Raw genomic sequence first — 25,232 nt, 5'->3', positions numbered from 1 at the left:
CAGGCAAGACACTGGGGTAGAAAGTTAAAAACAAATAAGCAAGGCTGGCCCTGTGGCATGGCAGTTAAGCCCAATGCGTAGGGAGCCAGATGCCACATGGCCCACCATAGTTCAAATCTTAGCCCTGGCAACTTGAAATTTACATTTAGCATGTGTGTGTTTGTGTGTATGTGTGTGTTTGCATTCGCCCTAAATGCTGATGGAAATGAAATATGAGAGAAAAAGGATCGTAGTGTGACCAGCCCCATTGTGGCTTTCTCTTTCGAAGGAAATATGGGAGAAAAAGGATCGCGGTGTGACCAGCCCCATTGTGGCTTTCTCTTTCTGTTACTCTCTGGTGAGTGCACATACTCTCTGGCAACAAAAGCAAAAGCAAAACCAAACAAAAATGCAAGCAAAACCCCCAGTGATCATTAGCAAGGCTGTTTTAGAATTACAAATTTTCTAAAACAAAATAATGTTTCCCTAAGTTACTCTTGTTTCCCTGCCTTGTCCTCCCCCGTAGGACGCTTGGCTGACTCATCAACTCACTGGTGGTGCCAGGGTTGTGTCCACGTCGGAATACAGTAGCGAAGGCACAATGGTGGCGTTTCAGTCACTGAAACGTCCATTGTCTGAGTGTCTCTCCCTTTCACGGGATGATTTGCAGAAATAGTGTGTGCTGGGATGGAGGGTAGGCCACAGCAAGAGGCTACGTTGCTTTCCATTTTTGACCCAATCACAGAAGGTAATAAAGGGCTCGCTCTGTAGAAGAATGACTTTTGTCTTTGGCTTTAGGGCCTCAAGGCTCATCTTTTCTGTCCTCCACCTTAGCAGGTGTCCTCCCCTTAGAGCCACCTGTGAGGGTGACAAGCTGAGGCCATTCTGGTGGTCTGGTATTGTTATGAGGCTTTGACAGCAGAGGTCATGCTGGCCGATAGATTTGGTGCATGAAAGGCTGGTTGGAATGGCCATGGGCAGCAAGACAAACTGCTCATCTCTATTTTGCTAACTGAAGTTGAGAGGCGTACCAGCTTGTAAAGGTTAATCTTTGTTTGTTTGTTTGTTTGTTTGAGAGGTTTTTCACTATAGGGCGCGTGCGCTCACCAGACAGACAGAGAGACAGAGAGACAGAAAGCGAGAAATCACCCTCCAGAGGGGATGGCCATGCTGCAATCCCTTCTCCTCCATTCTCCTCTCGGGATCTTGGGCACGCACGCACACGTGCCCGGCATGGGTTTTAAGCCACCTGGTCCGGGACGCAAACTGCGGTCGACTACGTGGGAGTCCAGCGACATAGCCATTACACTAACTGCTGGTTCCCGTAAAGGTTAATCTTTTAAGTGGTGAACACTTTTTTTTTTTTAAGTTTATTTATTTTTTCCATGAATGAGAGAGAAAATCAGCAACCTCGCAACAGGGTTCCAAAGCCACAATCCACACCCAGTCTTCAGGCATCTCCAGGTCACAGGTACACACGTCCTTGAAATACTCAGGTCCCTGGATGTGAACTCAGACCCTTTCCATGTAAGGCCAGCCTTGCAGAGCATCAAGTTTTACTGCTGTACTACCATTTGGCCCCCACCCCCTTTTTTTTTTCTTTTTCTAATAGAAATTTGGCTAGGAATTTTGATTTTGGGGAACTAAATTGTTTTTGCTATGCTGCAAGTGCTCTTTGGGTATTTTCCCCTTATGAAACCTTCTTCTCTGCTACCTCAAATTCCACTTCTTCTCTGCCTCAGTAATAATGTGGCAATTGTCGGGACCAGCAGGTGGCTTAATGGTTACGTTGCTGGACTCCCAAGTAATCAAGTGTGGTTCGTGTCCCAGACCCGGTGGTTTCAAACTCATGCTAGATGCACATCTGGGCAGGCCCAGAATCCTGAGGGGAGATGGAGGAGAAGGGATTGCTGCATTGTCATCTCCCTTGAGGGTTGATTTCTCCCTTTCTGTCTCTCTGTGTCTCTGGCGAGTACATGTGACCTACAGCAAAAATCTCCCTAAAATAATAATAATAATAATAATAATAATAATAATAATAATAATAATAATAATAATAAAATAATGTGGAAATTGCAAAGGTCAGTGGAAATAATTTTTTAAAGTAGTTGCCTGTGCAGGTCATGTTCTGGATGGCTAATTTTACAATGCTCTGCTAATTGCATCTTATGTAAATGTGCCTTATTTTGTGAGATTTGCTCCCAAACTGGAATTTTAAATAACCCTCCCTATGAGACTAGTGTGTTTACCACTCCCCCCCACCTCCTGCCCCAGACCTGGTTGTGTTTAGCTGGATTTGAACACAATGAGGTGGGTGTGAATAGCAGTCACAGAAGGGAGCTTGTGAGTCCCAGGCTTCCATAGCCCATGACAAAGAGGCCGCGAGGGGCCTCTGTTGCAGCTTGGGGGGTGGGGGTTGGGGGGTGGTGTCTGTGTGGCAGGCTCACAGAGGACTGGGTGCATGTAAAGGGAGTCTGGCTGCATCGGCTTAGGAGGGGCTGATTTGGCCCATCTGGCTACTTGGGGACCCTCTTCCTTCCTATTCTGGGTTTAGGCTGGAGAGTGGTAAATTGGCTGCATATATTTTGAACTCCCACAAAGACCATCTGGTCTTTTTGATTCAAGCTTCAACATTTGTTGAACCCTTATAGTTCTGCACCTCCGTGTCCCTGTAGTGGCTCCCCTGAGTGGCACAGTGGGGACCTCCCTGGGCCACGAACACACCTTGGACATCCCTCTGCCTCTCTTTTTCATGCTCTTAGCTCTGCCTGGAATACCTTGGTGTCTGGCGTGTTTTTCATGATCAGCTCAAACTTGGCCCACTAAAAGCCTCTGGCCGGTTGGATGTGTGCCCTTTTCCCTATGGATCTTTATTCTCCCTTTGATCTTTGGAATTCATTCAGCCATCCATTCACCTATTCAAAAAAAAAAAGAGGTTGCTGTCTGTCTACCCAACTGGAGATTCCTCGTGGGCTAAAGCGCAGATCCCCCCCTCCTCTCACGGAGCTTACATTCCAGCTGGAGCAGATGGCGTGCATGCAGAGTCCATGCGGTAAGGAGTCCGCCATGTGGTACTTTTGGAGGAATGGAATGGGAGCAGAAAAGGCAGAGCAGGATGCCCTCGGTGCGAAGTGGACAGGCCTCAGTGGTATTCCTAAGTCGGCCTGGTGGTCACGATCATGCAAGTGTATGTCTTCTGCCTCCTTCCCCGCTGACAGGACAGGCCCGGGGCTTCCTCATCCATTCCCAGCAGCAGTTGGCACGACGTGCCCGAGTGTGGGTGATGCTCTAGAAACAGTTTGTAAAATGGAAATGAAGGTGGTAAAATGAATGTGAGGAAAAATAAATAACGTCATTTTTTAGTTTTGCTTTTTAAATTTTCTCTTAAACAACAAAAAAGAAAACTTCACGATAAATCTATGGTTAAGAAGCTGAGATTCTTTCCCCATCTACTCATTCTTTTCAAGACAAAATTTGTACCTGACGCTCAGAAGGTGTTGGTCAGCGTGTGGATTACTGTTTACATGAAGGAGTGCAATTTTTTTTTTTCTTTTTTGGAGAAGTTTTTGCTATAGGTCACATGCGCTTGCCAGAAAGACAAAGAGACAGAGAGATAGAAAGCGAGAAATCACCCCCAGGGGGGATGGCCATGCAACAATCCCTTCTCCCGCATTCTCCTCTCAGGACCTTGGGCACGCACACACATGCGCCCAGCAAGTTTAAGCCACCGGTCTGGAACTTGAACCACGGTCTACTACGTGGGAGTCCAGTGACATAGCCATTACACTAACTGCTGGTCCCAAGGAGTGCAGTTTTAAAATAGAAACTTCAATTCCATTTAAAAGAGCATAGAGGAGCATAGTTTGTTTATTGCTTTGACCAGAATTTTGTTCTATAAGAATCGTTTTTAAGTAAATGACCTTTGGGAGTGGAATAGGGAAAAACATCTCAAGAATATATTTTATTACCACTTGGCCATGAAAAACTCAGCGGTCTCTTGACGATAGCAGTATTTATGGAGTGCAATGACGTCATCCTCTCACAGTGACACCTAACACAAACCGTGCAGCTCCGAAGTCGTCTGAACCAGAGTGCTCGCTACGTGCATTTCAGCTCTTACCTGAGGTCTTGAGATGATTGGAAATCAATGCAGAATAGCTTTCTGGCTGCATTCAGTCAATATAGCTGAGACTACAGTCCACCAAAAAAAAAAAAAGAAAGAAAAGACTTAAAGCTACAGTGGATCCAGTGCTTCCAGATACCCAATTTAAAATGTTAAGTGCTGGGGCCACCAGATGAGCAGTGGTTAAAGCCCTGAACTCCCACATGCTCGACAGTGGTTTGAGTCCCAGACCTGGCGGCTTGCTTTCTCCCTCTCTCTGTTTCTCTGTCTCTCTCTAGTGCCACATATACCTGATAGCAAATTTGAAAAAACATAATGATAACAAATAAAGTTAAAAAAAAAAGAGTCAATTGCTGTAGCTGATTGAACTCTCTCCTGAGAACTCAAGAGCACTGTGTAATGTCCAACCCTAAATCCCAAACTGCCTCCACCATACAGGTGGTCACAGGCTTAGAGAATATCAGGGGCAGACGGCCCTTCTGGACAACCTCGTGGAGTGGCTTTTCCTATTCTCCACAGAATGGCAGGAGAAGGGAGAGGAAAGAACAGGCCAGCTAGCCTCTGGTTACCACAGCCTGTCCCCGCCTCTTCCTCCTATCTGACATTCTGACCAGCTTTGTTGTGCTTCTACTTCCTTGTCAGGATTTGTGTGAAGGAAAGGTTTCGAGGTTAAGCATATTTGGAAGAAATAGTTTGGTTGAAATGTTAAATTAGCTCCCTCATTGTCCAGGCAAAGACAGAGCCTCCTGGAGAGGGTAGGACACCCAGCTCTGAGTGGAGGATGCTGAGTTTTGACTCTGGTTAGAAATACTCCTCTCTGGGGACCAGCAGTTAGTGTAATGGCTATGTTGTTGGACTCCCATGTAGTCAACCGCGGTTCGAGTCCCAGACCCAGAGGCTTAAATCACGCTGAGTGCATGTGCATGTGTGCCCAAGATCCCGAGAGGAGAATGGAGGAGAAGGGATTGCGGCGTGGTCATCCCCCCTGGGGGGTGATTTCTCGCTTTCTGTCTCTCTGCCTCTCTTTCTGGCAAGCGCATGCACCGTATAGCAAAAACCTCTCAAGCGATGGCACCGTATAGAAAAACCCTCTCAAAAAAAAAAAAAAGAAAAGAAAGAAAGAAAGGAAGAAAGAAAGACATATTTCTCTCTCTCTCTGGGACCATTTCCTTCTGTGTCTACCCCATGGGCTTAGTCTGAGAATCATTTGGGATATCCAGGAAAGATATCCTGGATATACGTGTAGAAAGTATAGGCTGTAAAGCAATAGTTTAGTATAAATGTTCTTATCATTTTCCCCTTTTTACTGCTAGAACAATCATATAGGTTATCCAGCTGAGTTCCAGGAAGCTCCAGGGACCATTGTTGGGGAATCAGGGACTTCCCTTCCTCAGACTAAGTATCTTTCCTCTTAGTTACTTTCAATGTCAGCCTTCTAAGCAAAGTTCCTTTGGGAGATAGGGCACTATCACTTTTTTTTTTTTTTTTTTTTTAACATTTCTGCCACTGAGAGCCCATGCTCACCAGAGAGAGAGAGAGAGAGAGACAGAGGAAAAGTGAGAAATCACCCCCAAGAGGGGATGGCCATGACACAATCTCCTCCATTCTCCTCTTGGGATTTTGGGCATGCAAGCACTCATACCTTGTACGATTTTTAAGCCACCAGGTACAGGACTCAAACTGTGGTCAGGCATGTGGGAGTCCAGTTTCTTAACCATCATGCCACCTGCTGGCCCAGGACTCTATAACTTAAAAATTGAAAAAACAAAAACAAAAATAAAAACAGACAAACAAACAAAAACACCTTGAAAATGCTGACTCTGGCAGCTTGAAACACATGCTAGCTACATAGACATAGATGACCCGAATCCTGAAAGAATGGAGAAATGGAGGAAAAAGGAGCATGGCATGACCACATCTCGTTCTTTCTCTCTCTCCCTCTTTTCTCTCTCTCTGGTGAGCCCATGCGCCTTCTGGAAACCCCCCAAAAAATTGCTTCAAAAAAAAGAAATGACCAGACACAGAACGTTTAGGGCAATGATTAACTGCATATACCTGGTTTAAGATGATGGTTACATACGTAGTGGCTATGAATGGATTGGCTTGGACCAAAGAGATTGGAACTCAACCCTAGAGACCTTTTGGCTGCACTGGGATGTGGGGTTCTTTAAAAGCTGTGCATCCCCAAGACTTTGCCTGCTCTTCTTTCCTTCTTCTCTTCCTTCCTATTTCTTGAGGTCTCTGTTTGTAACTGACAGGACAGTCTAAAGTAAGTATGAGCTGGAGACTAAGCGACGAGTGATGTGTTTTCTTTTCTGTATTAATTTTTTAGTGCACTTACATTTCAATCGACCAAGTTCCGAGGACCCATGCCATCGTGATTAGCAGACCCGCCTGGCTCTGGGGGGCAGAAATGGGAGCCAATGAACATGGAGTGTGCATAGCCAATGAAGCCATCAATGCCAGAGAACCAGCTGCCGAGACAGAAGCCTTACTGGGGATGGATCTGGTCAGGTACCACATGGTGATGCTTTGAAGCCACTGCCTAGAATAGGTTGGAAACAGGGAAAAGATGTCTCTCTCCCTGAACCTCATACTTTGTAACATAATCCTCCTAAATAGGATGTATATTTTTTGATACAAACTTGAGGTGATAGAATAGATTACAATGAAATAGTCAGCAATTACAAAGAAGCAAGTATATTCTGCAGTATGAGAATCTTGACTCCATTACAGGAAGTCAAAGAAGCCAAACACAAGAAGTCACATCCTGTAACATTCTGTTTCTGTGAAGTATCTCCAACCGGCAGATCTCTGAAGGCAGAACGTGGAGGATGGTTGTTTGGGGTTGGGGTGGTGTGAGGAATTGGAGAGTGATTCCTAAATGGTCGAGGGTTTCTTTTTAGGGGTGCTGCACATGTTCTAGAACTTAGATTATGGTTATGATTGCGCAAGTTTGCACATATATTAATAACCACAGAATTATAAATTTGGAATGAGTTTAATGGTATTTGAACTATATCTAGTAATAAAAGAAACACATTAAAGTTATATAACATATAAAAGAAAAAAAGAACAGAGACCACTCCTCTCTTGACAGCTCTTCCATTATTATTATTATTTTTTTAATCTCTGAATTTACTAGAAATCCCAAACAAGAAGAGGTAACAGTGAAGAGGGGGCCTCTTTTATCCCTCATTTACTACTTTGTGTTTTGAGTTATATTTACAATATGGAACTTGCAAAACTGCAAAAGTTTACCACTTTAGGGACCAGCAGGTGGTGTGGTGGTTAAGGGCGTTGGACTCTCACATGGTCGACTGTGGTTCGAGTCCCGGACCTGGCGACTTGCTTTCTCACTTTCCCTCTCTCTCTCTCTCTCTCTCACTCTGTCTCTCTGTGGTCAAATTAAAATAAATAAGTAAATAAGTAAAAGTTAAATAAGATGATTTTTTGAGAGTTTTTTCCTATAGAGTGTGTGCGCTTGCCAGAAAGAGACAGACAGAGAGACAGAAAGTGAGAAGTTCCCCCCCGCCCCCAGGGAGGATGACCATGCTACAATCCCTTCTCCTCCATTCTCCTCTCAGGATCTTGGGCATGCATGTACACACACCCGGTGAGAGTTTAAGCCACTGGGTGCAGGACTCGAATTGCGGTCGACTATATGGGAGTACAGTGGCATAGCCATTATGCTAACTGCTGGTCCCAATAAAATAATTATTTAAAGAAAAAACTTACCACTTTAACAGCTGATTTCTAAAACACAGTTTAAGTGAATTTTTATTTATTTATTTTTTTTTTAGATCAAAGCCTCTGAAATATCTAATCAGGATTATCAACCAGTAAAACAAGAGAGATTGAGTGAATATCTACTTTGTACTAGTTTCTGTGGGCACGGAAGAAACTCAAAACTTCAAAGAAATTTTTGTCTGGTTTCAGGGAAAAGACAGAAAACTGAGCAATGCAAATTTTAAGAACAATTTAAGACACCAGTAGGAGAGAGATGATTCAGGGCAATCTGCAATTTTTAAATTGTATTTATTTATTTATTTTTGGTTTTTGTAACAGGGTGAGTGTGCTTGTCAAAGAGAGAGGCAGAGACAGACAGAGAAAGTGAGGAAGCACTCCCTGTAGAGGATGACTATGCTGCAACCCCTTCCCCTTGGGATTTTGGGCACCCATGTGCATGCACGGGTGCGATTTTCAGGCCACCAGGTCAAACTATGCAGTCAACCATGAGGAATTTGGCCACCTTATAACCTCCACATCACCTGCTGACCCATATTTTATTTTAAATTAAAATTTCTTTTTCTCCTTCTTTTTTTGGAGAGGTTTTTTTTTTTTTTTCTCTAGAGGACGCGTACGCTCGCCAGAAAGACCGAGAGAGACAGACAGACGGCGAGAAATCAACCCCCGGGGAGGTGGCCATGCCACAATCCCTTCTCCTCCTTTCTCCTCTTGGGATCTTGGGCACACATGCACACGTGCCCAGCGTGAGTTTAAGCCCCTCGGTCCGGGACTCGAACTGCAGTCGACTACATGGGAGTCCAGTGACAGCCATTACACTAACTGCTGGCCCCTAAATTTTTAATTTCTGAGAAGGTACATGTACTTGCCAAAGATAGAAAGACAGAGGAAGAGAGGAAGAAGACACAAAGATAGAGAAACGGAGGAAGAGAGGGAGAAAACGCTGCTCATAAGGCAGGGTCATACTGCAGACCTTTCTCTCTTTCCCCGTCCTGCTGGGATTTGAGGCAAGCACACTCATGTGTCTAGTATGTTTCTCAGGCTCCTATGTCTGGGACTTGAGCTGTGTGGTTGGCCACATGGGATCTGGCTCCCTTAACCGCTAGACCACGGGCCAGCCTCCAATCTAAGATAATAATCACATAAATGGCCTGGAGTTCCAGGGAATAGCCTTCCGCAAGTGTGGTTTTGTGCTCAGAGATGACCACAGACTAGTCTCCTCTCTGGGCCTGCTGTGAGGAGAAGGTGTGTCTGACCTGGATACAGGCTGAGAGATGTGGGCAGAGAAGCTGCATTTGTCCCATAATTGGCATGGTGATAGTTAGCGAGGTCTGGGACAATTACAAATGTCAGAGAGTTTAACCCTGGCCTTGTAATTTTAACTTCTTCCCTGGCTAGCCATGCCTGCCTCTAAAAAGGATAGAAGAGGACCCTGTTGCTGTTCTGGGTCTGGGGAGGGCCTCTGGTATCTGTATCTTAAGTGGATCTTTGAGATCAGGGTTTGGTCTGAGCTTTAAATCAGCTCTGAGTAATTCAGCCAAGTGGCCATTTTACCCCAAGCAAATCCTTAAGTGACCTCTGAGCCAGAAGGCCTTCTGCATAGGTTGACAATTCTTTTTCTTAAAAAAATGAAATAAAAGAATTATTAACTTAATATCATTGTTATTTTATAATTTGCTACAGGAAACATACACTCACCAGAGAGAGGTAGAGAGAGACAGAGAGGGAAAGTAAGAAAACAAGCCGTCAGGTTCAGGGCTCAACCCACAGTCGGTCATGTGGGAGTCCAGTGCCATAACCACCACGCCACCTGCTGGCTCCCAAGTTGATAATTCTTTGTCCCAAAATCTGAAATCAAAAATGCTTCAAAATCTGAAACATTTTGAGCCCTGACAGGATACAAGAAGTGGAAAATTCCACACCCCATCTTATGTGATGGGTCACAGTCAAAATGCTACCATATAAAAGTATCGTGTAATATCATCTTCAGGTTTTGTGTATAAGGCAAAAATGACATCTAAACGAAGTTCGTGGTTTGACTTGGGTCCCATCCCTAAGATAGCTCATTACGTATATGCAAATATTCCAAAATCTAAAAAAAAATCTAAAACACTTTTCGTCCCGAGCATTCTGAAAAGTGATTCTTGACCTGCATTCATTTCTAAGACGTCCCCGCCGATGTCCAAGCTGCAGATTCATAGTCGCCGTTTGAGCAACAAGGTCCTAGAGCAGCAGTTTTCAAAGTGCGGACCATGAGTCGGCCTCACCGGGGACTTGGTAGAAATGTGACTCTGTCTCCACCCTACGCCCACTGAATTGGAACTCAGTGCACTAAGAAGGCTGAGATCCCCGCTCCCGTGGACACCTCCTGTCCGGCTGGTTGCAGCCCCTCAGTCCGAGGCTCAGGAGCTCCCTCGACGCTGCTCTGCCGCCTCCACCTTGCTTGTCCTCAGCGCTCCATGCCAGCCCTTTCCTCCACAGCCCCTCTGAGAGCAGGCTGTTTACATTTTACACTGTATTTCGAGTGCCTGCTAGACTGTGGCTGATTATGCAGAGAATACATGCGTGTTCTGGCCCTCTGTGCTTCCCCTCGCATGTCACATCCAGCCTCAGTTCAGCGAGAAGTAAATGAACGGCAACAGCAATTGAACAGGCACTGCCTTTCCGGCAAAGGCATCGTTCGTATGTGCTTCTTAGAGGCTGGTGAGAAAGCAAGCAGCAGGCAGTACTGTTTTTATCACTCATTTTCGGTGATGTTATGCTAAAGCTAAGCTTTGTCATTTTTGACCCATCAGTCTCTGTGAGATTCTGATTAGTCCATTCTCCTGGGGAAAAGGTACATAAACACATGTATACATTTTTGCATGTTTCATGGGGTTGGTTCCAAGTAACAAGTACCTGACAGGAGCAAACATAATGGTAGGAATTTATTTTATTTTATTTTTGAAGTTTATTTCTTCCATAAGAGACAGAAAGAGAGAGAGAGAGGCAGGGGGGAAAAAAAAACAAAAACAGAAAAACAGAGAGCGAGGAACCCCCTCCCCATAGTGTCCCCGCACCATAATCCACTCCTAGCTTCAGCCAACTTAGATCATGGGTATGCATGCATACCTGGTCTGTAATGGGAGACCTTGGGCCACGGGCCTTGGACCTTCCCTTGTCGGTGCAATTCATTACTGTTGTACCACCATCTAGCCCCAAATGGGAATTTATTAGTGTTTTCTGGATGTCAAGGTGTCACTCACCCTCCAGGGTCTGTCTGTCATGATGATGCATTTTGGCCTAACATGTATAAGAACTAGGAAGCTTTTGGAATCCATTAGTAAGTGGAATGTCAAGACATGTTTAATAACCTAGCTCGTCGGCGAGAGGGCCAGCCCTGATTTGTGGCCTAATTTCTGTGGTGTAAATAGTCCCACTATGACAGATTCCATGCTGCCACTGACTTGTACCTGGCCCAGGTTCCGGAAGCGTCACTGTCTGCTCTCTGAGCTGGCGCTCTGGCTCCAGCAGACCACTGCTTCCTTTCAGTGTTCTGTGTCTCGGCCTCCCTGTGCACGAGGGCTTTCTTTCCGTCTTCTCTGCAGCCTGCTTTTAGTGCTCCCATTTGCGTTTAACACTGGAGTGAAAATCCAGTCAGTCCAAATAGTTCAGAAGGTCTTAAAATTCTGGACATGTGGAACCAGCAGATGATGTGGTTAGAGCACTGGATTCCCACATGGCTGATTGTGGTTCGAGTCCCGGACCTGGCAACCTGAGAAGCATGGCAGGCACAAGTGCATGCATACGCAAAGTCCCAGAGGAGAACGGAGAAGGATTGTGGCCTTTCTCACTTGCCCTCTCGCTTTCTCTTTGGTGAATGTATACTCTCTTTGGCAAAAATCTAAAGAAAAAAAATAATGGACACATTCCATCAGACCCTCAGCACATTCAAAAGCATAAAAATCCTTGAAAAGAGGCCAGCCTGACATTTTGGAAAGGCCTGTATAGTTTGTAGGTCGTGGGTGAATGTGAAAACCTACAGACGGTTTGGAAGGCAGCCTTGTCAATGTCTGTGGGAGTCAAGAATCGGGTAATTAGAATGGCAATTTCCTGAACATTGTTGTAATATTTTGCATTTATTTCACTTCCCCCTCACAGCAACCCAATGTAGTAGGTTTGTTTACTTGCAGGTGGTAGATGAGGAAAAACGGGAGCTGAAGGAGGTCAAAGAACTTGTCCGAGGACCCAGAGCGGGAGGTGGCTGAGCCTGGGATACCAGGGCCTGGTAACCTTAGGGGGCCTCTCCTCACTATAGTAGTGAGAGTGCACTGTGCTTGTCCTGTCTTCAAAGAGACCGGAAGCTCTGGACACTGAGTGGACAGTCGCCCTTCCCCCACATCAATGCTGTGCTTAACATCTGCTTATCACCCTCCTTAGCTCATTCAGGCTGTTACAGCAAACTCACCAGAGGCTGGGTGGGATGAACAGCAGGTATTCGTTTCTCAGTTTCAGAGGCTGGGAAGTTGAAGATTGAGGGTCCAGAGATCTGGTGTCTGGGGAAGGCCCTCTTGTGTCCTCACCTGGTGAAGAGCCGATAGAAAGGACAAGCTCTTTTGTCTCTTTCTAAGGGCACTGATCCCATCCTGAGGGCTCTAATGGGCTCCCAGAGACCCCACCTCTGAATGCCATTACACTGGGGGTTAGGCTTGGACACAGGAATTTTGAGGGGGCACAGACATTCAGCTTGTGCATACCTTCCTGCACTGGCCCTTTGGCCGAAGGCTGGGAAGCTTCTGATTTCCAGAGGGAAATCGTGGGCTTTTGCAGACTTGTTGATTGTGGAAGTGGGACATTCTTTGCAGCTGAATCTTACAGGTAAGAACAGCAGACCCTTCTAAGGGGAGGGTAATGACTATTAGCAGGGATTATATATCCACAGTAACTCTGGTTATGCTTAGTTTACCTTATTTAAGAGACAAAGGGACAGGATCCCTTCGTCTGTGGAGATGTAGCTATGGGAAGGGTCAGCCCACAGAGTTCCTAAACAACAGGCAGCAAGCAGGGGGAGCTCGACTTCTCAGTGACAGGTGTTCCTTTCAGAAATGGGCAGAGTGAGCTTGGCATATCTGTGAGAGATCGTGGGCCCTGAGTAAAGATTTTCCCATAAAACTAGGGATAAAATTTAGGAACATGTAACTCCTAGGCCCAGGACAAATGGAACAAAGCACAGGGTTTGGGAAGAGTTGAATCACATTGAAGGGAGAGATCAGAGCGCAGCTCTAACCTTGGTCCATTTGATTCCCCCCTTTCTCTGTCCTGGGCCTGCCTATGTGCGAGGTAGCAGCCGTAGTGACACTAGGGCCAGAAATGGGCTGTTCCCCTTCGGGATTACGTGAATCTGCCCGGCCGGAGGCGAGACTGTTGTGAGTGGCTCTGAAATGGTTTCTGGTTGTTGTACAACTGGTGGCTCTGGAGTGCCATAGGCCTGTGCGTCCTGGCATTTCCTGTGCGTGTGATGGGATGTGGGGTTCACCTGCACCTCTGAGCCCCAGGTGGAGAGTGTGTAACCGCGGGATACTTCTGGCCTTTTGAAGCAGGCGCGACTCCATCTTGGAGGAGTGCCTCCATTATGAACTCTTATATCCCTTTCCCTATGATTAAAAAGTTGCTTTCTCAATCAAGCACATCAACTTTTTGCTATGGTAGATGCCTTAAGTCACGGGACCTTGCCCTGAGCGTGAAGACCATTAAGATTCCATTGTGTTTGGGAAGGGATGGAACATCCCCTTAGGGCTGATTAACGGGCTTACCTGCTTGTTCTGCCTCTGTGATGCGCTTTGGCTTGCCTTCACATTGTAAACCCTACCCCCTACCCTCTCAAGCCCCCAATCTTTGTTCTTGTGATTGCCAGGTCAACCAGAAAAGAGTGTGATTTCTGCCTTGATAAGCACCCCTCACCTTGCACTCAGGGCTGCTGGGTTTTGAGAGACATAGTCTCCCATAAGTATGCCACCAGCTTAATCAATAAACTGTAGTGAATTTGGCTATGTCTGGATGACCTCTTCTTGCTGAGTAGACCATAACACCTTCTGCACTGGAGCAGGCAGTCCTGTCCGCATCCCCTGGCAGAGAGCCCAGGTGGGAATGGCCAGGTAGGACAAAGGTCTTGGCACAGAGGGTAGGCGAGGGGAATCAGGACTTGTCTGTGGGCGAATGCTGAGGTCCTGCTGTAGGTGGTGCATGGAGGACATCACAGCTAGTGGGAGGGTGAAGGGCGGCGAGGGGCAGACAGAACGTCAGGTGAATGCACCACAATCTGTAAAGGAAAAGACGCGACCTCTGCAGACACGGCCATTGCTGCTGGCTAGCTACTCCCATGCTCCTAGAACACCGTGTGGGCAAGTGGGGACCCTGAAAACGGGAACGAGTGTGTCATTGTGACCAGGCCGTCATCAGGGACACTTGGAAATGAGAAAGGGGGTCCTGCTTGTACACAGCTCTCTGGCATGGGGGTGCCCACAGCACCTTGCTCGTCTACCTCAGAGATATGATATTGACCAACAGAAAAGCCTCCGTAATTCAGTCTTCTAATGGGTTTATTCTTTATCACTCTCTTAAGGTCTTAGGGTAGCTTTGTAAATCACTGCCTTGTGACCAAGTCTTCTTAAATAAGCTTAAAATGAGAAACGTCAAGTGAATTGGTACATCATTATCTGTGAAAATAAGCCTGTTATAAGAATAATTTCCTAGCCTGTAGTGGCATTATCACCTTCCCTGGCAGCACAGGGAAATACCCCTTGAGGAAGCAACCAGTTGGGTGCGTTTTAACAGAGGTCACTTCTCCCATTGAAAATGCACTGAGAACTGGCTGGCCCACACCACTGTCTCAGTAGCTCCATTGCCCCTGTTTGAAGACCCCTGTGTTCCTGCCACCAGAATTACAATTTGAATGAGCAGATGAATAAAGGGACATTGGCTGAGTACGTATCCCATAGCAACCTCAGGGAGCTGGTGTTGCTCTCACTGTATAGATGAGAAAAATCAAGGTTTGCACATTTTGCGTTACTTAATATAGCAGTACCCGTGAGGAGCAGAGTCAGAACAAGGAGGGAGGTTCCTTTATTTCTGAGTCATGTTGATACTGGAGGTGGTTGGAGCAATCCGGCCCAACCCAGTACTGAACTCAAGACCCCGAGACGACCAGGTTCTTTGTCTCCTGCTCATGAAGAATTAGAAATGTGGGAAAATGGAGAGGATAATAAGCAAAGTTTGTTAGGAAGGAGTCAAAGCTTCCAGCTAAGTGGAAGGGGTACCCAAATGGGTCACCCACTAGGGGAAGGAGTGGTCTAGTCATATAGGCCCTGACAAACAAAAAAGAAAAACAACTATATGTAAACTATTTTTGTTTAAGGAGATGGGAGAAAGGACTTCTGGGAAAACAAAGAAATGAACAAACAACGACAACAACAAAAACCAAAAACAACAAAAAGGAACTACTTTATTTTGAGAGATGTCATTGCAGATGTTTTGTGCTGTCAGCAAGTTTTGGGCTGATGGTTGTCCTTGAGTTGGAGGAGTGTTTTCAGGACTATAGTTAATTTGTCTATTTGGAGCCTAGTCAGCAAGTGGCCCTAAATTTTGAAATATATGAAAGAAGAGTATGTTTTCGAGGTCCTTTCCTCTCCTGGAATGAGAATGCAGCAGTGATATGAAAGTGCGAGCTTCAGCTTTCATGTTCTCAGGTAGGCTGTAAGTGACTTTCTGTGTAATCCAGTAGTGAGAGCTAATCATTGATTTCTAGTGAGAGCAGCAAATGATTTTTATTAAAGGCTTGACTATAGTGACTCCATCTTGTCTTCTACTCCCAATTCTGTGAACTCCTCACCCTATCTGCCCAGTCAGAGGTCTTACTCCTGTCTCAATATTTCTCTGCCACTGTGTACACGCCCTGAAACTTACCACCACTTACCTGGTCCAGGGTGCTTGTGCTGTGTATTTTTCATGATCATTCGCTCATGCGCTTTCCCCTTACAGGACGCCAATGATGAGGGCACTCGTTTTACAGAGAATATCAAACTGAAGGTCAAGTATGTTATGTAACCTGCCCGCAGTCACAGAAAGAACGGTAGCCGTACCCTCTTTGACTGACTGTTAATTGGAAGGGCTGTGGGGAGGTGGATGTCTCGCCTCATAGGGAACATGTATTCTTTCAGTAACTGGAGCTGTAAATTATACCAGTAGATGTAGGCTGATAGATAAAAGGAAAAATACATAGAAAGAAGGTTGATCATGTCCCAAACAGTTGCCCATCGCTAATGAGATCTCTGAATGAATCGTATGTACACAGTCAAGGCTGGCACTTGAATGGCTTTATTACTAATAAAAATACCTGGAGTTGAATAACAGAGATCGGGGCCTGGGTTAGCGTCAGGAGGAAGCACAGCCATGGAGCATGGTCTTGCTAAGGGCTAGAGCTGAGTTGGTCATTTCCATGAGAGACAGAAATGAGAAGAGGCTGAACTCCTTTCAAGGGTTCCTGGGTTCCTGATTAGTCTTTGTTCTATGTGGAAGGCTGTGTCCAAAGACAGGAAACACCCCCACCATTTTCTTTTCTTTTTTTCTTTTGTGCCACGTGTACTCTCTGGAGAGAGAGAGAGAGAGAGAGAGGGTGAGAAATTGCCCTCCAGGGGGAAGACCACACCATAGTCCCTTTTCCTCTATTCTTCTCCTGGGATTTTGGGCATGCACGCACACATGCCCGGTGTAATTTTCAAGCTGTCAGGTCTAGGACTCAAACCATGTGGGAGTCTAGTGCCTTAACCACTATGCCATCTGCTGGCCCCCACCCCCATGATTGTCAGCTGATCCTGTGAGAGATGTACTCTGAGTTCAAGTGCTGCTAGTTGGTTTGCATATTGATCTGTATATTTACCGTATTTACACATGCGGTCATGCTTTGTAGCTCAGCCTGTCCCAGTCTTGGATTACTATGGTAATAATCACATGGCGTGAAAAGACTGAGGTAAACTCCTGGTTTCTTTACTTCAGGCTTGGTTTAGAAAGGGGGACAACAGCTAAAGAAGCCTTAGATGTCATCGTTTCCTTGCTGGAAGAACATGGACAAGGTGGGAATTATTACGAAGATGCACATTCCTGCCATAGCTTCCAAAGTGCATATCTGATTGTAGACCGTGAAGAAGCCTGGGTGCTTGAGACCATAGGGAAGTACTGGGCTGCTGAGAAGATCACAGGTGAGTGGGTGTGGACGGTGAAGAGTTTGAGGATGGGGAAGGCTGAGATGGGACCCAGAGGAACCATGAGTTACTGCAAGATCCTCACGCTGAGCCTGCCTCTGGTTTCCGGGCTTTTACTTTCAGAGAAGCATCTGGGGTTTTCCTGAACCTGGAGGGAAGAGATGTTAACACTTGAAAAGCACATCCCTAACATTTCATATTTTCTAAAGTCAACACTTTCTGGAGGGGACTCAGTTTTGACTCTCATTCATTCATGACTCAAACTGTTACTCTTTTGACCAAGGGAATAGTGATTATTTGTTCAGAATAGGTGGACATATCCCTTCAGCAGGGAGTATCCCTTGTTACTCTCAACCCTGTAGCTCTTTGTGCTTGGAATATTTCTCTAAAATAGAAGTTTAGGTCTGAGTGATGAGCACTGAATTTTGCTCTGGGACAATAGACCATTTCTCTGTGAGACAATATATCTAGAAGAGCAGAGACCAGGGAATCCACCAGGAGGATTTAGTGCCCATAAAATGGCTGATCGGTAGCCCCTGTAGCATCTTGGTTCCAAGACAGGTCTGGAGAAAGAAAACGTAGAGGTGGGAGGGGTGGTCTTGCATCATCACCCTAGCACCCTCATATTCTGGACAGGATAGGATTCCAGAATGGATTAAATGACTTCCAAGAGGACTAGGTACTTCTAAGAGAGAATTGACCAGTAAAGCTCCACTTACATGTATTTAGGACTGGATGACAAATACCTGGCATGTGAGCCACCATTCTCCCCTCCTATGCTCATGGCAGACATTGCTAGTAGATCACAGCATTCTTCTCTCATGGAACCTACACTTGGCCTTTGAATTTTTCTCAATGAAATTTAGTGGGAAGTCTTGTCCAATTAATCAGGAATGAAACTGTGGGTGAAACTTGTTTCGCATTTCTGCTTTAAGGGTGTTTAGAACCAATTGACCTGAGTCAGAAGCAGAAGATCTACTCTAGTAGTTGGTAACCAAGTCTGTTGTTTTCTGCACATCTAGTTAGTCTAGCAATCAGGTCTATTCTGGATGACAGGTACATTGTACCCTGTACACAGTTACCCCTCTGCGACAGTGAAATGTAGACTGTGATTCCATGGGTGAGACATGGGAAGGCTGTGTCTGCCTAGAGGAGGAAGTGTATTCTTCTGTTTCCCACAAGAATGCAGAATGAACTGGCAGTGTCTATCAGCAGTCACCCTCATGTACCCAGCATATATACCCACCTGGGCATGTACCTGCTTTCCCAACTCCTACAGTGTGTATAGAATTAAGGCAGCCAGTATAGCCCATCAAGTCCCCAACTTCCCTGCAGTGTAGACCTTAAAACTCTTTTATAAAAAAGATCTAAGAAGGAATCTTACTATTAAATCATTCTATGAAGAGGGGCTAGTGGTCTATGCTTAAAAGCGATCACTTTTATCTAGAACCTAAAGCTTTTTGGTCTACAACTGTGTTTCAGAAGCTGAGCTTCCCTTCAAAATATAGCTTAAAGATCTATCTTCACAATGTGGATGTTTTCTTTCTCTAAATATTAAAAAACAAACCTGGCCATTTCTTGTACTCATTTTGTACTCATTGATTTCTTGTCCTCTGATCCCAGTAGCTGAATGATTGATTGTAGTAGGATTTAATGTACTCTCTCTCCCCCAAGTGCAAAAGTTCTTCAAAGCAGTTATCTACTGTAAATCAGCTATCTAGGAAAGTAACATCTGTGGAGTTGTTCAAGAGGTGTTTGTCCTCTAGGAATGCAACATCTGTGGAGTTGTTCAAGAGGTGTTTGTATGTTTAGTTTATTTCTTCCATGAAAGAGAAGGGGAGAGAGAGACAGACAGACAGACAAAGACACCACCTACAGCGTCTCCATGTGATCCACCACCAGCCTCAGCCAGACTGGATCACAGGCCATACCTGGTGTGCACAGGGAGGTTCCCGAGATGTGAATGAGAACCTACCCATAGAAATGCAGTTGCACTAACTATGTGGCCCAACAGGTGCATTTACTTATTTATTTTAGCATGCATGATGTCAAAAATCACTTGTTCAGGCCAAAATGAACTTTTATTTCTAATTATTTCTGATTTTACTTTTTTTTTTTTCTTGAAAGAGATTTTTGCAATAGGGTACATGTGCTCACTGGAGAGACAGAGGCAGAGAGTGAGAAATCATCCCCTGGGGGGATGGCCACGCTACGATCCTTTCTCCTCCATTCTTCTTGTAGGATTTTGATGTTACTTTTTATAGTGGCCTCTGAAAAGATGAATGGCAAAGCACTAGTGCCCATCAGCCAGAAGTGGTTATTTTGGAAGCATAATTCAGTAAAGCAAACCATGCTGAGAGTACTTGGTCCAGCGCCGGTGGTGCCTTTAGGCAGTAATGACTTTATTGCAGCTTGTCGTTTAGGTTCTCTCTCTCACTTGTTCTCTAATAACCTAGAAGATCATCCTGCCTCCTGGAAGCAACAGGAATGGCCCTTTTGAGCTAGCGCTGCTAGCAGTGATTTCTTAACGTCTGCACTCTGTTAACGCTTGGTGGCCAAGTCATCCTCTGTGTATTCGCTGCTCAGGCTTTGGAGAAGATGCAGCAAGCCTGTCACCTGACAGGACAACTTCTGGCTGAGACCCCCATTCATCAAGAGAGGGGGTGCTCAGAACACAGGCATTTCTAATTCTAGATTTATTTAGCCACAGTGAGATTTTTATGAGGAAAAAAAATTCACACAGATTTTCACACACACACACACACACACACTCACACACACACACACACATGCATATATTTGTGAGTATATTCCATTATTTAAAAACAACTCATCATTGCCACTGTCTAAATGTTGACAAAAGTTAAATAAACAAGTATCTGATTTGTATTTTTTAAAAACCACATGTGTTTGGGTGGGGGTGGTGTAAAGAGTCTTTCTAGGTGAAAAACAATCAGGCTTGGGAGGAACAGTCTCCATAGAGGCTGAGGGAATGCTCTGTAGAACAACAGCCCCTCTGTGAGGGATTGCCTACAGATTTCTCTTGTCAGCCCAGGACCTCTTCCAAAGAACCTGTCAATGGGTTATTGGAAAAGTCATGATGCATTTTTTTTTCTTTTTTTGGAGAGATTTTTGCTATAGGGCACATGCCCTCCCCAGAAAGACACACAGAGAGAGAGAGAGACAGAAAGCGAGAAATCACCCCCCAGGGGGGATGGCCACACCACAATCCCTTCTCCTCCATTCTCCTCTCGGGATCTTAGGCACGCATGTACACATGCCTGGCGTGAATTTAAGCTGCCAGGTCCGAGACTCGAACCACAGTTGACTACATGGGAGTCCAGTGACATAGCCATTATGCTAACTGCTGGTCCTGACGCATTTTTGCTTAGAAAACCAGAAAAAACTAGTCATGGCTTTTGCGACAACCCAATGCTTTCTTGTAAGTAGTGCACACTTGGGCTTTAGTTAGCCAGAATGAAGGGCTTCATGTATTTGTTTTTGACTTATAATTTTAAATGAGCAAAAAAAAAAAAAAAAAAAAAACCATAAAAAAACCTGCTGCTCATTATAATGCCCAGTCAAGATGGGTAAACCTTTTAGAAAGTCTCCTACAAAGACCAAGGGTTGTCTATTTTTCTTTTCATAAATCGAATCGATTCCTCCCTGTAGTTAAATCAGGACTTGAGGAAAGATTCCCCAGGAATGTCCCCTTCTTGAGTAAATCTTTGTATCTCCCACTCACTGGCCTTTGCACTCCCTGCAGAGGGCGTGAAGTGTGTCTGCAACCAGCTTTCGCTCACCACCAAGATGGACGCAGAGCACCCTGAGCTCAGGAGCTACGCTCAGAGTCAAGGCTGGTGGACGGGAGAGGACGAGTTCAATTTCTCTGAGATCTTCTCCCCAGCCGATGATCATCTAGACTGCTGTGCAGGCAAAGACAGCCTAGACAACCAAGAAGGTGAGTTGGTCTGTCCCACACAGCTCTCCGGCTCATACTGTGTCTTGCAGCTGTTTGGTTGTCAGAAAAGTCATGACGTATTTCTCTGTTTTTCTTTGCAAAAATGCATCCATGACTTTCCCGACAACTCAATATTTCAGAGAACCTGTATGAACTTAGGAGGGTGAATGAAAAGGAGGAACAGAGACTAGACCTTGTATGTGAAGACTGACTTGTGCTTAAAGTCCCTGAGATGTAGGCAAGGAGACAGCTTATCTTTATATTTAGGTGGGGGCGTCCTTACCCATGACATTTGCCTGCTCCTACTGATGTTATTTCTCCACTAAACATCGATGCCGTTGTGTTGTCTCTTGTGACACGTACACTTCAGTAGTTACATATCTGACTTATTTTCCCCCTGTATCTACAGTACATTTTATATTTCCTCAGGATATAGGTATCTTGCAAGTCACACTTTCGGTCATTTAAGACAGGGGTCAGCAAGCCTGTTGGCAGCTGCTTGTTTTAGAAATAAAACTTTATTGGAACTCAACCACACCCATTATTTTTGTAGTGTTGAAGGTTGTTTTCTTGCTGTGGTGGCAGAGTTGAGCAATTGCAACACGGATGTTGTGATGGAGACTCTATGACCCATAAACCCCAAATGCCTGCTCGTTCTTTAAGGAAAAGCTTCCTGATTGTTAATCTAGAGGAACATGTTAGATTTTTTTTTTTATTGTAAAATGTAAGTAATATATTCTGGGTAAGAATATAAGAAAGTAATTCATTTTAAAATAGGCTCTTCAAAAAATGTATTTCTCTGTTTTTCTTTGCAAAAATGCATCCATGACTTTCCCGACAACTCAATATTTCAGAGAACCTGTATGAACTTAGGAGGGTGAATGAAAAGGAGGAACAGAGACTAGACCTTGTATGTGAAGACTGACTTGTGCTTAAAGTCCCTGAGATGTAGGCAAGGAGACAGCTTATCTTTATATTTAGGTGGGGGCGTCCTTACCCATGACATTTGCCTGCTCCTACTGATGTTATTTCTCCACTAAACATCGATGCCGTTGTGTTGTCTCTTGTGACACGTACACTTCAGTAGTTACATATCTGACTTATTTTCCCCCTGTATCTACAGTACATTTTATATTTCCTCAGGATATAGGTATCTTGCAAGTCACACTTTCGGTCATTTAAGACAGGGGTCAGCAAGCCTGTTGGCAGCTGCTTGTTTTAGAAATAAAACTTTATTGGAACTCAACCACACCCATTATTTTTGTAGTGTTGAAGGTTGTTTTCTTGCTGTGGTGGCAGAGTTGAGCAATTGCAACACGGATGTTGTGATGGAGACTCTATGACCCATAAACCCCAAATGCCTGCTCGTTCTTTAAGGAAAAGCTTCCTGATTGTTAATCTAGAGGAACATGTTAGATTTTTTTTTTTATTGTAAAATGTAAGTAATATAATCTGGGTAAGAATATAAGAAAGTAATTCATTTTAAAATAGGCTCTTCAAAAAATAATGAGCGATTTTTAAATGAAAAAAAAAAAAAAGGTAAATAAAGCCAGGTGTGGTGGTGTGCACCTGCAGTCCCAGCCACTGGGAGGCTGAGGCAGGAGGGCTGTGTATGTGAAGTCAGGCTGGACAATATAGTGAGACCCTATCTCAAAAACCCCCAAAATCCCAAACAACAACAACAACAACAACAAAAAGCGTAATAAAAGTTATTAAATAGTCTTTGCCAAAACATCAACCCTAAGTCTGATGAAATCTCTTGATCTACCTACTGGTTTATAGGAAATACAGAAGACAGAGGAACATATTAAATAACATCATGGGGAAGCTGTCTGCAAAGTCCATGGAAAAAAGAAAAAGAACCAGTTTTTGTTTGTTTGTTTGTTTGTTGTTTTGGGTTTTTGGTTTATTTATTTATTTTTTGGCAGATAAGATGCAAGGAAGAAAAATAAGAGGCAGAAACTAAAAAAGATTTAAGAGACATTAACAACCTGCAGGATTCTGATTCAAATCAATCAGTGTCTTTATGGGACAATGATGAAATTTGAATACTAGATAGATGAAGAAACCAAGCCCTTACTGTTAATATTTTTAGATGGGGATACTGTAAATAGAGGTTTATGGAGGGGCCATGGGGTGTGTTAGCACATCTCCACATTATGATTTGTTTGACTCTATCTTTACGCATACAGACTGAAATAGAATTTTCATGAATTATAACCAGAGGAGATGTAGAAATGGGATCCAATGTAGCCAAGCATTTGTTTATTCATTTACCTGAAGTCAGAGTCAGTAGTCCTGATGGCTCTGAATATTCCACGTGCCTCTCATATGTATATTTCCCATTGAAGAGAGGTCATTCTCCAATGACAGCCTCACCTTCACCAGCATGAAAGACAGCTTGGTGGACTATGTCTAGGTTACACATACTTTCTTTTTCATTTTCATTTATTTATTGTTGTAGGGCATATGTGCTTGCTGGAGAGAGAGGGAAAGTGAGAAATCACCCTCCAGGGGAGTTGGCCACATGACAATCCCTTCTCTTCCATTTTCCTCTTGGGATTTTGGGCAGGCATGCACATTAGTCTGGAATGATTTTCAAGCCACAATATCTGGGACTTGAACTATGGTCAGCCACGTGGGAGTCCAGTGCCTTAACCACCACGCCACCTATTGGCCCCACACATACTTTCTTAAGGGTGTCTACTGAGGTATTGCACTGGTTGAAGTAGAGGTAAATACTGTAACAGAAAGACTCCAAATTAATGTGGCTTAAAGAAAAATGGAAGTTTATTTTTCTCCCATAGTGTGTGTGTGACCAATCCAGGCTGGTGGACTGCTCTGCCTCAATGCATGACTTTCATTTGTGGCCCACCAGTTGGCATCGCCCAGCTAATAGGAAGAGAGGAAAGGGACGTGAAGGGCAAGCATTCCTTCCTATGGAAGCTGACCAGAAGCTGTACATGTACAGTTGTGTATTTCTGCTCACCTCCTATTGGTCAGAATTTATCACATGGCCACCCCTGGTCATGAGGGAAGCTGGGAACTATACTCTGTAGTTGAGCAGCTATGTTCCCAGCTATAATCTTAGGGGTTTTATTACGTGAAAGAGAAAGGAGGGAATGGATTTCGTGCTGACCAGAGTTACATTCCCTTCTCCATCTCTATCTTACAGAAAGCATCACCGTGCAGACTATGATGAACGTCTTACGAGACAAAGCCAGCGGAGTCTGCATAGACTCTGAATCTTTTCTCACGACAGCCAGTGTGGTGTCTGTCCTGCCTCAGAACAGAAGCTCACCATGCATTCACTACTTCACAGGGACCCCGGATCCTTCCAGGTTCGTGCGAGACACAGTCACGTTGGGAAGAAAGCATGTCCTTCTCTTGAAAGCTCGTACTACAAGTGCATGTTAAGTTCCTGCTATGTCCTCCCTGGAATAGTGAAGTCACAGCTTTAGTCAGCCTTGGTGTGGTCAGTTAAGCAGAAAGAGCTTTTTAAAAATTTAATTATATATTTTTTAATTTGTAGAAGGCCCGTGTGCTCACTGGAGAGAGACATAGAGAGAAAGAGAAGTGAGAAAGAACCCCCTCTAGGGGATGGTCCTGCCATAATCCCTTCTCTGTGTAGTCTTTTGGAGTTTTTGGCATGCATACACATGCACCCAGAATGTCTTTCAGTCTGCTGGGTCTGGGACTTCAACAGCATCATGTGGGATTCAGCTGTCCTAAACCACCATACCACTGGCTGGCCCAAAGAGGTTTGATTAAATGAAGTTCTTGGCTTTAGTCAAGTATTTATCAAAATTGTGGGAGCAAATTGTTTTAAATTCATCAAATATTCGAGTATATATTATATCATGGGCCAAGCATTATGCCATAGATGAGAACAGAACATAGAGAGACAGAAAGATACAGGAATAGGGCCAACGGGTAGCATGGTGTTTAAGGCACCGGACTCCCCTGTGGCCGACCACAGGTCAAGTCCTGGACCTGGCAGCTCCAAAGTCATGGTGGGCACCTGTGCATACAAGCCCAGGATCCCAGGAGGAGAATGGAGGAGAAGCGATTGTGCCATAGCCATCTCCCTTGGGGAGTGATTCTCACTTTCTCTCTCACTGTCTTTCTTTCTCTTTCTGGTGAGCACACACACCCTGTGGAGGTCAAAACCAAAAAGAAAGGTACA

The 25,232-nt window shown here is 44.7% G+C and overlaps 1 protein-coding gene across 2 annotated transcripts in view; it reads left to right on the top strand.

Annotated features, from left to right (window-relative positions):
- The window catches only part of SCRN1 (secernin 1), an 88,896-nt gene that overhangs the window by 45,151 nt on the left and 18,513 nt on the right, over positions 1–25,232 (top strand). For both annotated transcript variants that reach the window (XM_006146215.1, XM_006146214.3), the window contains exons 3-6: positions 6,435–6,616; positions 16,880–17,082; positions 20,852–21,046; positions 24,222–24,387. In XM_006146215.1, coding sequence (XP_006146277.1) covers positions 6,435–6,616; positions 16,880–17,082; positions 20,852–21,046; positions 24,222–24,387 — 746 coding nt within the window. The remainder of the gene's footprint in view (positions 1–6,434; positions 6,617–16,879; positions 17,083–20,851; positions 21,047–24,221; positions 24,388–25,232) is intronic.

The sequence above is a fragment of the Tupaia chinensis genome, unplaced genomic scaffold (genome assembly GCF_000334495.1).
Source record: "Tupaia chinensis unplaced genomic scaffold, TupChi_1.0 Scaffold000170_1, whole genome shotgun sequence".
Taxonomy (NCBI): domain Eukaryota; kingdom Metazoa; phylum Chordata; class Mammalia; order Scandentia; family Tupaiidae; genus Tupaia; species Tupaia belangeri.
The sequence above is the reverse complement of the archived record's forward strand: the minus strand, read 5'-3'. Positions and strand labels throughout refer to the sequence as shown.